The following is a 13619-nucleotide window of genomic DNA, read 5'->3' as shown; positions in this document are numbered from 1 at the left end:
CATATTCAAATATTCCACCTCCTGTCAGAAGCCATATAAGAGCCTTTTCCGTATTTGTTCACCAGGTTCAGAAAGATAATATTTGCGTCCTCTCAAAACAAATTTCAACCGCAGAGCCGTGGCTCGCGTCAAATTCGGTCGAGTTTTATGTCGATTTGGTCCTTAAAAGAAGATTAAAGATGCCTGAGAATTGTTGGAAAATCGTACGCTACCCGTGGTGACGATCGTTAAAGGTAGTTTGACTCACAATACTAGCGAAAATTTTGCGCTTTTCAAAACAACAAAGGTATAGTGTCATATTATATAATATTGGCTTGCGTTTGTCAAAATGAAACACCGCTTGAAAAAACGAACAATAAACTGCGCGGATTTCAGTTCTTACGGTTATTTTTTTGCTTCAATTACCAATCAGTAAAGCTGAATCATTCAAGATCGTTTTGGTTTGCAAATTGACCTCTTTTTTTCAAAGTTTTGTCGATGTTTGATTAAATTACGAAATATTGTTGAAGTTTGCATCAAGTTGCCGCCATGATATTTGTTTAAAAGTTAAAACGAGTTAAACGACTGGCCAGTGATTTTTGAGATTTTGGGCAGCAAAATATGTCGTATCCATATATTCGGAACTTAGCTACAATCATATAGCTGTTGCATAGAATCGCATGCAGGCTACATTTGTGCAAGCTTGTGGGATTATTGGGAAAGTGAAGTCATCTTAGTTGTTGGTGACAACCGAGTATATGAGTATAGGAGTACTATAATGCCATATGTGCGTCTGTATGGATAAACGTCTGATATCGTTGTGTATATCTCTTAGATATAAGAGTTCAGTCTAGACTAATTGCTGAACATCTAGACGGCTATATTGTTTAGCGTACCATCAGCAAGCGTTAAACCATGAACACATGCCCAATTTTGTTCAGTGTATCAAGGAATTAATTACCAACGTATGGCAATTTACTAAAGCAGGTTTTTCCTAACAGGATATATAGTCGCGATTTTCACCACGTCAAATAGTATTTGATTAAATAATTGATAGAACTAACAGAGAACTAAAAGTTTGTTTGAAATATACTTAATACATTCATTCGTGCGAAGTTTGTTTGTTTTCGCCCTCTTTGACTTTGTTTTAGGTTGCCGTCCGCAACCTCGAGATGGCTAATTCAGTTTTAGTATGTCACAGTATAATATAAATGCAACAACATGCTATAATAAGGACTGTTCGTGCAGTTTTTTAGATGATTAGATCAGCCAATTCAGCGTGTTTGTTCAGTTTAACAATATGTGATTTACTGGCCAGAGTGAAGACGAACGATGATGCGCAATGCGATTTACGCGTGAGCGTGAGAACGCTAACTTGAAAGGCTCCGACATGAGTGGAAATCTGTACATTCTTTATACTGATTCAGGTGCTGCGTCTGAGAGATTACTAACAGTTTATTTCCACGAAACTTAGTGAGTTAGTGGGATTTTTTTGGGTTCAACTGCATGTTTCCTCCTTTAGTTGTTGTAGCAGAACTAGCATTTCTATCAAAACAATATGAATGACTCGTGTAAACAAAGGCAGTTTACTTTAGTGATCTTCGGTTCTGTCTTTACTCTTATGTGAGCAAGCAGTGAGAGTTAAGTTGAATTAAAAGGTATTGACATAAATGCCAATATTTCACTGTCGCCCCTTACCGGGAGCAGTGACTTTTGTGTACACATCGTGTCATTTGATATTCCAATGAAAACTTCAAGCGATACTGCAGCAATTTCGCGATGTCTTTGAAGTTTATTAGTACAAATTAATTGTTTCATTTCAAAACCTAAAACTTTATATGAATGTTCATAACAGGATAATGATTGGATAAACCTGATATATATATCTTTGGGAAGTGTTTGTGCATTTATTTTCAATGTAAGTAAATTTAATGTCAACTTAAGTATTGCGCATATGTTTAATTAATAAACATGCCTAATTAATGGTCTATTATAAAAATTGAAGGATTTTAGCACCAAATTTTGGAAATATATATGGGAGTTGTTTGTTATGCATGTCTAGTTTATATTTCGAGTAGTATCATTATATATCTTCTGTTTCTTCTATAGAAATATATTAAAAAGACTTCTAGAAATCTATTAGTGAAAGACTTGCACATACGAATTCGGTATCATCTTGGCAATCTTACTAATTTTAGGCTTGAAGTTGCTACCTGGGCTAAACCTGCATGTTTTTCCAATAGGAAGATAATTAACAATAGGCCTTATTTAACGCTAATCAGTGATACTTAAGTCGTATTGTATTCAAACTTTTTCAAGGGTGCTTTCCGAATCCGGTATCTGGAAAGAATGATGTTTTCATCTTTATCTGATGTCTAATTTTAGTTTCCCCAAAGGCTAGATTCTGTTCCTCACAGAAAGAGAATTAATAATAGAACTGATTGTACGCTAATCAGTGATCCTAATGTTGTATTGTATGCAAATTCTTAAGATTGTTTTCCGAATCCGGTATCGGGAATGAATGATGTTTTGATCTTACTAATTTTAGTCTCCAAGTTGCCACCAAGGCTGAATCCTGTTTTTCCTAGGAAGATAATAATAGAACTGATTGTACGCTAATCAGTGACGCTAACAGCTAAAGTCGTATTGTATGCAAATACTTAAGGTTGTTGACAGTTTTTCTCAAGCGCGTGACTCTCACTTCCTGTCTCTGCTTCGGGGCCGCAGTGCTACAGCGGTTTACTTTATAACACGCACCATCTAGCGCAATACAAGGGGATAATCGGACCCAGTATAAAGAACATAAAGTAGGGCCATTCAAATTGGAACCTTTCAAATGTGTGTCCCCAAGCATATATTGTGTTTGTAACCCATCATTGTGCAGGGTTGTTTCTCTAGGAGGTTGATTTAACGCTGAGTGGCTCTCTGTATATTCTCCTCAACTTCCACACGGGCAAATATCTGTGTTTGTGATTGTTTTTAAACAATATATTTTGAGAGGACAATGTCTTCTCCTTTACTTGCATTTGATGATTCATAGAGCAATATCTTAATATACTAAGATAAAAATAATGAATAAATTTCTGAGTTCGGTAGGTAACTACAATAGAATTGTCATTATCACGTGACCCCCCCAAATCATGATTGTCTCCGTCGTGACTAGTCGTGACCTGTCGTGGAGCATGAAACTGACCGATGTGATTTTAGAATTGCGATTTTATCTCTTATAACCAAGGGATTGATCAGTTTGATACAACACACACTAAAGATGAGCGAGATCCTGATGATTTTACTCCGTCGATGATTTACTTTTTCGCTATTGTCAAGGCTTGTGGACACTTGTTATTTTTGCTGCGATATTCTTCGTTTAAGTGTCTTTTCACACGATCCAATTTTGTTGGATCCAATTCACTTCTGACGTATGTAATGTTGTGTGTTACCGATAAAGCAGACTGCGCTGGCCTTCATACATTGCAAGTCAGATTTGCTGCCTATATACATTGCAAGTCAGAAGACTATAAAACATCCATCAGAAGTGAATTGTGTGAACAGACCTTATTATTAAAATGATGTGAACAAATGCATTCACGACTATTCCCTTTCAGTTTACATTTGTACAAAAAAAAGAAAATCGCTCCCGTTGCTGCAAGTGCATGTAAACATGCCGGCCTATATATATTGTCTTTTCCTACTGTACACAATTACATATCATAATCAAAGGTAAAATCATAAACAAGTGCATACATATAAGCGTAGGCTATTTTAGTGGAATTGGTGGGTTTCACGTATTGTTTTCCTAGTGATTTGAATGGGAGACAACCTTCATTGCTTCGACCCTTATGCTGTACAGGAGTGAGCAAATAATACAAGATTGCGTATATTCACTACGAAGCACAAAGCCAACACATAGAGTGAACAATGAACTCACTCCAATTTACTGTGTCTCGATTTCGAGTTGACCCCCACTGGAATTATGACGTCACCTGAAACCCAAGAATACCCGTCAATTTGTAAACATCTCAAACCTATCACGAGCACGTTTATCTGGCACTTACAGGAACTCTAGCTATCAAGCTGTCATAATATATACTTCTCCCCAACTGCTGTAAATGAGCGAAGGAAATTCGTGATTGCGTTTGGCCGAGATGGCGTTTGTCTTTCAGTGCATGTCTGGTGCAATAATATGAGAGCAAACCTTCGATGATACAACTGGTAGAGAGAGAGTTCAAGTTGAAGCTTTTTTGTGGGTTAAGTCGATCCAACCAGGATTAACTTTGCAAGAAAAACGAGTAAGAAAGCATGATGTAGATCGAGAGATGCTATTAATAGTAAGTTATAAGGCGGGCACCTCATTTAAAACGAGTCTTTGCAGAGTTTTTTAGGAAGCTCAGCTTGAAATGTACGTGCCAGTTAAACGTGTTGGACTCAGGGCTGAGTTAAACAGACATGCCAGATTACTTAGGTAATACAAATTGCGTCTTTCGAATGCATTTCATGTGGATAATTTTTCTATCATTTTATAAGGGAAAGAGATCAATATTTGATAGGAAATATTTAGACTCGTGCCTGCTGATAAATCGGTTGGCTTGCAAGTTTTTGAAAATCATTATAACACCTCTCTGATCAATATATTACTCTGTATATATATATATATATTATATATATATATATAATTAGTTTAGTGCATGTAATAAACTGAAAAATCTCAATAACGCATATATTGGATATATCTGTCCTTGTGTTAAAAATTCATTAACACGTCCATATTAATATTTTCGTCGAGTCCTGTCAATATAATGAATACAAGTGATATCGCAAACGAATGGCTCCGCGAAAATTCGCTAATTTATAGCATTATTCATATGAAGCTTCGTTTGTAAATCAGACAATTTGTTTATTTTTTCTCAAATATCTCTGTCCCCTGACCTGAAATACCTCAGACTATATAATAAATCATAGTTAATATAATTGAGGATTTTAATCATATAGCAAACTGCTGTTCTCATATCACTTTGACACTATCATAGCAAATGAGTAATAACACACACGCGTGGAGTCAAAAATGCGTTGAAATTTTCAATTAAAACTTCCATTTCAATTTGGATTAAATTTTTTGAGCTTCTTTTCAAAATTCCATTTTTAATTTTTAATTTTTATCATTACAAACACTTGCTTTAGCGTATGGTCTATACACCTATATGATTTTCTCGGCTTTCTATGTATATCGTATTGCTCAATATTTCAACACTCGAGTTGACTGGCCAAAATTTTATTGTTAAACGAATTGCGGAATTGGCATGCATGCATTTACAACTGATTTGTACTGCAATCGCATTAAGATAGCTAAAATCAACGGCCTTATCGAGATTCTGCTTATCCGTTTTTACATATCACAAATTCTTTGTGGCCGAAATGGCTTAAGGCTACAAGACTATATAATCGCTCGCTAAGTTTATAAAATACGCCTGCATGCACATGTGATAACATATATTTAAATAATGATTTCATTATAATTCCCCGAAGGGCGGTCTCAGGTATATGATTATAGCCTCTAACGTCTCGTCTGATAATCAAGTAAATGTGACTATATAAACGTGCATGTATAAATATATTGAGGTTTTGTTCAGCGTATATTATATATACATGCCTACATTTCTATTGGCACTTTAGATCTTTTTGTAGCCCAAAGTGTATTGTCTATCTATACCATTTTTCAAAATAAACAACATTGACTCAAAGTGGGTATATGTAAGCATCATCGGTTTACATAATTGTGGGTTGATTGCTCCATGGATCCATCCATGACACTTTCAGTTTGACGAAAGAAAACGCAGCTGCCGAATAAGGCAACGCGATTGGACAACGTTCTTTCGGAAGCAATCACAATTAAAACTGAGTTATATTAAACAAACATAAGCGCTTATGAACGTCCTACAACGTGCAGCATTTTTCCGAATTTGATCTGTTCAATTTGCTTAAAATTTAAAGGTAAATTGAAATGGCCCACATTGGCCTAAATTCGTTTCCTTTCGCTGCTCAGTTGTGAAGAAACAATGTAGCTGTGTACTATATAGTTATACATAAGCCGAACTTTCATTAAAAAAGTAAGTACATTTGTATATTTTCTGTGGTTTGATGATATTAAATGTTAGTGTACATAGTATTTCATGTTGGTTCAAATGCAGAATAGAAAATTAAGGAGACATTTCAGCACTATATGTATAGCGACTGGGGTTTTTTATTTATAATTTATTTAGCATTTGTGGCATGCAGGTAAAAATCAGCACAAGACTATTTAATTAAAATATACGACTATTACGAGTTTTTATTTTTTTTTTTAAATCACGTTCACGTAACGACTAAGGGTTTCTAAAGCATGTTTATATGCTAAGATGCATGTTGTTAAATATATATCCGTTCATTTGTTTTTCCTTAGTTTTGAGTTGCATGCAACACAGCATGTGCAAGCGCATCTGCACCATGAGAGTTATCGAAAGTGAATTGTTCGATGTTATCTCTGTATAGATTACAATATTCCTATATTAGGATATTCGCTACGGCTTTTTCATTACAATATTCATTACCGCGGCGGCAAAGCATAAGCTACAGACTATAATATTGCCAGTGGCCAATATCGTCACTGCTTAGTTCGCGCGCTTTTTGTGTTTCGCGTATATCGCGACCTTCGGCAACCTGTCGTCCATGCATTGTCACTGCTCGCCGATGCCTTGTGTTGTGAGAATGTCGAGAGAATTTTCCAACATTGGTTTTAAACATCGCTTGAAAAATGCCGGTGAAATACAACACAAAGTATAGATTTCCATTTCATCGTTATATATATACTGCATGATTGGTCGTGCAGAATATCACGCGGCGTATTTCACTTATAGTTTAAATGTTGATTAATGACTTGTGTGCTTGAGAAAAGCCAAATTCGGAATTAAGGATTAACTTTAAGATAACAAACAAAAACTCAAACCTTGGACTTGGTATTCTTTGCATTTGTAAAATGATTTTTTCATCGGACAGTTTATTCAAGTTTATATATAATGTATATACCACATGCAGAATGGGAAGAAAATAGACATGCATGCTTAAAATGTATGATATTTAATGTTTAGAAAATGAAAAGTCAACAAGAAAGCAAAATGCTTTCATATCTGTATCGCACAGAACGAGTATCATGAGCCACTGATTTCGATTTCTTCGCAGGAGGGGGGCATCGGGCATGCCGAAGCGATCAATTTTAAGCCTAAAATCACCATATAGCTTTAGCAATATAGCTACAGAAATTGTCATCTACCATGAAATGGCAAAAGCTAGCACTATCGTATGCTTTTGAGAACCTATAAGTAACATGGCCTATACTAATTATATTGGCTTGTAATCTTCGTTATACGACTTCTCCTTTGAATGCAAATTTGCGGATGAGCTAACTAGCTAAGGATGTTTCATAAATTAAAGGGGAATATGCAAGCACCGCTTTCATAATTATTAGCTTAATTGTTTACATCTATATCAAAAGGAAAAAAAAATCAGCAAAAATTGCGAATATAAACGTCGCGCCTAATGCCTGGTTTCCATTTAGTCGTGAGTGTCGTGAAAACGTCAATGTGGCAGATGTGATAGAATATATTTCTTTATTATATACACAAGCGCCAGATATGGGTATGCTGCAATTTCATTGGTTGGCTACTAGACAGATATTAGCTCATATCTGCCTAGTAGAGAAAGTAAACAAAATGGCTGAAAGATTTGGGGAGATGAGTGAAATAGAAATCCAAGCTTTAGTTGATATAATAGCACACCAAAATGCACCGAAAGGGCGACAAGGTTTGTGTATATAATAAAACAGTTATTCTGCTCACTCTCGTCGTATATGCCCGATAGGCAACGAATACGACTCGAGTTCGCAGAATAACTGTTAAATATATGCGTGTGCAGCCAAAAATGACCAATTCGAATACAGAAATAAAGACAAGTTTACATCCGGACTATTTATCATCGGTAACATAAGTTGTTCACGACAATTACGATTAAATGCATGGAAACCAGATCTAACACTGGTCGCAGGTTGTCGCCGGTAGGATCAGTAGACTATATTTGCGTACATCCATGTGTGATATCATTGTTGGCGTTTATCGCCGCTGATTACATGAACCTGCGATTAACACGTACAGACACCCTCTGTTTTGGTTTGACAGGAAAGTTTAGCTTCGCCCTCACATTCTATGAATAAAACCCTCGACATCTTTATGCATATATACATCTATATAATTTTTATAATTATTATAATCTTTTAATCTAATCTAATTCACAGAACATCAGACACCTGCAAAATATAGCCAATTCAGAGTCGATTATCTCAGAAAATCCCTCGGGAAATCCGATATTATTCAGGGGCCAGTTGTTTAAAAGCCGGTTACCTTAACGCTAGGTAAACAAAATTTTACATCAATTTTTTTCATCGCATGAACATGTTTTTGAACATTTTTAATAGCTAAATATTTTCTGGATCAATAGAAGCCTTATTTTGCAAAGTCCATACATAAACCAAATATAAACGAAAACAGCGGAGTAAAATTTAACCTTAATCACGTACAGGCTTAGCATTTTGATATTGATTATTTTTCTTTTATGGGGGAGTTTAATTAACAGCTTATTTGTTTAGGGTGAAGGTTTTTCCTGGGAGAACAAACTTAGTTGAATCTAAAACCGCGTTTACACTACGTGCTTTGACCTGGCCTAGGCCTAGACGTAAACGTTGTTTATCCGGCCTAGACTAGGTCCAGCCCTGGTCTAGGCCACAAAATCCGGGCCGACGGTAAAAGGTAGACTCGACCTTACCTGGAGCACTATTTTGATATTGTGAACAGGTTTTACCCAGTCCTGAGAAATTTTTAACTTAATAGTATGATTTGTATAGGATCCATATAGTATTACCTCGGCGTTGCATGTCAATTATATACTTTGGCTATCAGATATTATCAACAAAGAAGAAAGGGTGAACGTTGCACATACTACCTAGACTTTTCCTAGACCTGTTCCAGGCCAGGTCTAGGCCTGTCGTGTAAACGCAGGCTTAATATAAGATCCCGTTTTCATGCATTAGCTATACAGGATTCGCTTGTCATGATATCTTCGTTCGCGTTGAAAGGGCAATGCATGGTTAGCAGCAATAGCTTGATTAGTTTGATAGATTTGGTAATAATATTTATTTCGATCACTGACAGTAAAACTTATTAAAATTTTCTACAGCCTTTCAATCCGTTATAGTGTAAACGGCGCCTAAGAACTTTAATGCATTATAGCAATCATAAACAACACATTTTGTCTTTCTTCTTGAAGCAATCCCCTCCCGGCATGGTTAGTAAAATTATACATGCATGAGTCTGCGCGGTTATACCAACGGATTCAACGAAGTGTGCATGAGTATTGAAATATGTCTTTATAAAAAAAAACAAGTAAGTGCCATTGTCTAGATGACTGCACCACTGGCTGCCAAGAGCATGTTTTATATGCTCATCTCAATACGCCAAAGTCATTTAACGCTCCGTTTAATGTCTGTTTATTGGGATCAGTGAACTGTGAACAGCCCTCACAAAGATCAGTGATTTATGAATCCCATCTCACTCATGCAAGGAAATAGTGCGAAAGAGGAAAATTTTCAACACTTCAAGTGGTCTCCAGAGACAATCGTATTTTTAAGTTGTGCACTTAAAGGCCATGCCTTTTGATTATATATTAAACGTGGGTTTGAAGGACGCATTGTTAAGAACTGCTTATCAAAAAGCTGTTACTATAGAACAACAACACAAAAACTAACTAAAGTGAAAGTGCCAACTTTTCTTTTGTTTGACACATGACATGAAGTATGCATAGTACATGAAAATTTATGCAAAACTTTTTGTTTACGACGATATTAATTGTTTCGATTTCGACAACTGTGCAACTGCCACCCGCCATATAGAAACTGACGCCACGCATCGAATGCATTGATATTTCAAAATGCATGAGATCTAGTCTTACGATCGTGTTAATTGTTGTTTTGTACTTGTACAGGACGAAAGCGAAACTCTCCAATAATCCAATTCACGTATACAGAAAAGTCAGTATTAGTTGAAATTTGAAAAGATGAAGTTGTTCCTGCTCTTGGTTTCTATGACCTTGTTTAAAATTGTTTTCGCCAACGTTGATGACGACGATGAAGGTACGTTCGAGTATTATTACAACAATCATGCTGCAATTGCAGAAGATGCTATTGTTAATTAGGAATTTAAGTTTACGCTTATGTAGTTATAACTTCGTGTTATCATTGCTAATGTCACCAATGGAATGAGTTTATTATCTCGTTTATTCTCCCACAAACAACTTCCCCAGTTGGCCGAATCCCGGCACAAACAGTTCCCCTTTCATTTGCCGTCGTGCATGGTAAGCTTTCGAATCAGCTTCTTTTATTGACCTTAGCCATTTTCTTGGTAAATGTTTTGCCGTATATACGCACAACATAAAAGAACGAATATGAAGCAATGACAATGTTATTGTCAAGGAAAAACTGTAAAGTTCCGATTAAATGTTTTTACGAGATGCGGAAATAGATCTTCGAAAACCGAAAATTTCCGCGGCGGAATTTGTTACAACTTAGGCTTAATTCTTCTTTGGCCCTGGCAATGTACAAAAGTCACGAAAATTGGAAATTTTCAAAGGCGATCTCTTCCGCATCTTACAACATCTTGTAACATCACTTATTTTAGCGACCTTTTTTTCTTCAAAATGTACTTTTTATGTCTACATAATTATAGACTATAGCGGAAGGATTCTCTTCCAAACGACTGAACCCTAAACAACATCCGTCTTCAGTTCGAAGTGCAGGTGCACATTACAAACTCTGTCAACTTAATTCATACAGTACATATTTCATTTTTACATTCAGCAATTAACATTGAAAAATATCCCGTCTTGATGCGATTAACATAAGTTATAATCAAATATGCACTAATTCAATTATATTCTGTCGACAGACGAAAAGTCTATCTGATGACAGTAGTTTGCAAGTATAACTGCATGCAGGTGGGAACGCTAGACGCTATTCTGCACCGGCTAGCTATCAGTCTCTTGCACTTTGAGATAATCTTTATTTTACATTATCTCCACGGCTACACGAAATCAGGTTGTGGAAACAATCCTTGACACGCTTTCATTTAACATATGTTTAGATATGTTTTACATAAACAAAGATGGCGACTTGATATTGGGCGGTCTGTTTTCCCTTCATTTCCGTGGGCATAACGAAAACACGTGTGGGAAGTTCGAGAGCATGCCGGGATATCATCTCCTTCAATCAATGATATACGCCATCGATAAGATCAACAATGACACCAGTATCCTTCCGAATATTACCTTGGGTGCGAAGATCTACGACAGCTGTTACAGTCAGGTATGTGTGAAAAATTGTATTCGATTAGATTAATGATAAAGTTGCCGACGGGGGGGGGGGGGTTAGGTAGTCCATTACTCCGTCACACGCCGACTTCTTCTTCCCTGGGTCAGCATAACTGAAAGAGGTAGAATAATGCCGCTCCTACAATTTACTTAAGAAAATCTCATGCGACACTTTCACAATATCAAATTCCTTTTCCATGTATACTGTTTCAACCCGACCTTCGGTGGAAATCTAATAGCTAACAAAATTCTCTGCAAAACCCTACCGTGAAACTGCTTAAAGAATTCGCGCATAAATGAAGCTCAGCCAAACAATAAGCGGCGAACATCAAAGGCATATTGGAATATTCCATGAGGCTCGGGCTGGTAATGTTTGACATTCAAATTAGTCGTATTCTATTCCATCAGAGGGACTGGCAAGCTAATTGAATGACGATAGCATGCCGGGCTAATTCGAATTTGATTTAGTTTCGAATTCGATATCAAAGCAGACGAAGCTAGTCAATCGTGAGTAACCGAGGGTATTTTAAAGATGATGAAATATTTCGATGTGTATTTTTTTCGAATAACATTTGCAAGTTTTTGTTCGTTTTTGTGCGTTTTGAGGGAGGAAAACTCGTCATTTGGTTGCATGGCAGTGTTTTGACTTATATTGCAAGCCTTATGTTTCTGTGCATAAATATGTTCGCCGGTGATCTCTAATACTGCTGGAGAGGTCAGTAGTGCTCAACAACTGCATTAACATGCTCATATTTGCCACATCTGCTGAAACTGCTGTTCGGTGTGAAATCATAGGTAGGCCTAGAAAAGCGTGCGCGATTGTTTTATGACAAACATTGATAATAAGACACGCTAATTTTCGGGCTGCTTGCTTTTACGTCATATACAAGCTTAAATGATGAGTTAAGATTGCAAAGAACGGCAAATTACTATGGACAATTACTTTGTGTGTGTTTTTTTTACATTTCCCTTTAAACTAAAGTCTCGAGATTTCTACATCAAATATAATTGACTTTTTCAGTGGCTCAAAATTCAAATTCTAATTTACAAGTAACAAAAAAACGAATGCGTTTTGGGTAGAAATAATAGAATTGCTCAAAATTCAGGTGCCAAAGTTGCATGAAGTGAACTAGAATGATGATCCAGTTTTGTCGAGGATCTGGCTTGATTTTTGTACCCTGATCCGTTGCCGGATGTACTAAAACTTATTTTCCTTGAATTTGTAGGTCATCGGAGCAAAAATGACAAAGAAACTAATAACGATGACCTTAGTTGAAACACCGGATAGCGGACAGCTGGTTGGAGTCATCGGTGCGCACTCCAGTGATCTCACCAAGGTCGTCGCCGACTTCCTTCGGGTGTTCGAAATCCCTCAGATAAGCTACGGCGCCACGGCTTCGGCGCTGAGCGACAAGACTATTTATAGCTACTTTTTCAGGACCGTCTCCCCTGACTCCAGACAAGGCATCGCGATAGCGGAAATCATTCAGAAACTCGGCTGGAATTACGTTATCACTATCAACTCTGGCGGACTGTACGGCGACAAGGGGATCGAAAATTTTGTCGCCGCCGCAAAAAGGCGGCATATTTGCGTTGCGGAAAAACTAAAGCTCTCCTCTTTCCCGACCGATAAAGAGTACGACGAGTTGGCCCGAAAGCTTGACGCTGTATCCCGAGCACGCGCTATCGTGATGTACACGGCAATTCGCGACACGCGTTTGATCCTGAAAGCGCTCCACCGGAATAACATCACGAAACGGTTCTATTGGATCGGAAGTGACGGATGGGGAAATAACTTGAATGCCGTCGAAAATTTCGAGCGTTTGGCCGAAGGCGCCATTACATTGACTGCTCTAAATAAACCTGTGGATGGATTCGAGGAGTATTTCAGAAACTTGAATGTCAACGACGCGAAGAATAGAAATAACTCGTGGCTAACAACCAACAGTACTGGGAATCTTATTTTCATTGCAACCTGCAAGGTTCGAATTCACTTTCAGACTTTGGTAAATACTGCCAGGGCAACGAAAGTTTGGAGTCCAGTCCAATCGAGTTTGCCCCAGTCCGACCGGTCGTGAACTCCGTTTACGCGATGGCGCATGCGCTGCATAATTACGTCAATGACTACTGCTATCTTAATAATTGCAGGCAACTGAGTATTGATCGCCCTACTCTGCTTGAGTACTTGAAAAATGTGA

General features: G+C 37.2%; 1 protein-coding gene across 3 annotated transcripts; it reads left to right on the top strand.

Annotated features, from left to right (window-relative positions):
- Positions 1-86: 86 nt before the first annotated feature.
- On the top strand, positions 87-13601 carry LOC114516165 (metabotropic glutamate receptor 8-like). 3 transcript variants are annotated; one of them, XM_028535567.1, is made up of 4 exons: positions 87-233; positions 10042-10189; positions 11196-11416; positions 12648-13601. In XM_028535567.1, exons 2-4 carry the CDS (start codon positions 10114-10116, stop codon positions 13497-13499), a joined length of 1149 nt encoding a protein of 382 aa, XP_028391368.1. In that variant the 5' UTR covers positions 87-233; positions 10042-10113; the 3' UTR covers positions 13500-13601. The 3 variants fall into 3 exon arrangements, with proteins under 3 accessions (XP_028391368.1, XP_028391366.1, XP_028391367.1); XM_028535565.1 differs by having other exon boundaries at positions 87-286; XM_028535566.1 differs by lacking the exon at positions 87-233 and adding an exon at positions 5944-6083.
- The last annotated feature ends 18 nt before the right edge of the window (positions 13602-13619 follow it).

Source organism: Dendronephthya gigantea, unplaced genomic scaffold (genome assembly GCF_004324835.1).
Source record: "Dendronephthya gigantea isolate DGI-Jeju-01 unplaced genomic scaffold, DenGig_1.0 000005F, whole genome shotgun sequence".
Taxonomy (NCBI): domain Eukaryota; kingdom Metazoa; phylum Cnidaria; class Anthozoa; order Malacalcyonacea; family Nephtheidae; genus Dendronephthya; species Dendronephthya gigantea.
The sequence above is the reverse complement of the archived record's forward strand: the minus strand, read 5'-3'. Positions and strand labels throughout refer to the sequence as shown.

Bases quoted from the DNA above. Each gene is read 5' to 3' on its own strand.
- LOC114516165 (XM_028535567.1), top strand. From the start codon at position 10,114: ATGAAGTTGTTCCTGCTCTTGGTTTCTATGACCTTGTTTAAAATTGTT. The intron at 10,190-11,195 runs GTACGTTCGAGT...ACATATGTTTAG, and splicing joins CGTTGATGACGACGATGAAG to ATATGTTTTACATAAACAAA. The intron at 11,417-12,647 runs GTATGTGTGAAA...TTGAATTTGTAG, and splicing joins ACGACAGCTGTTACAGTCAG to GTCATCGGAGCAAAAATGAC.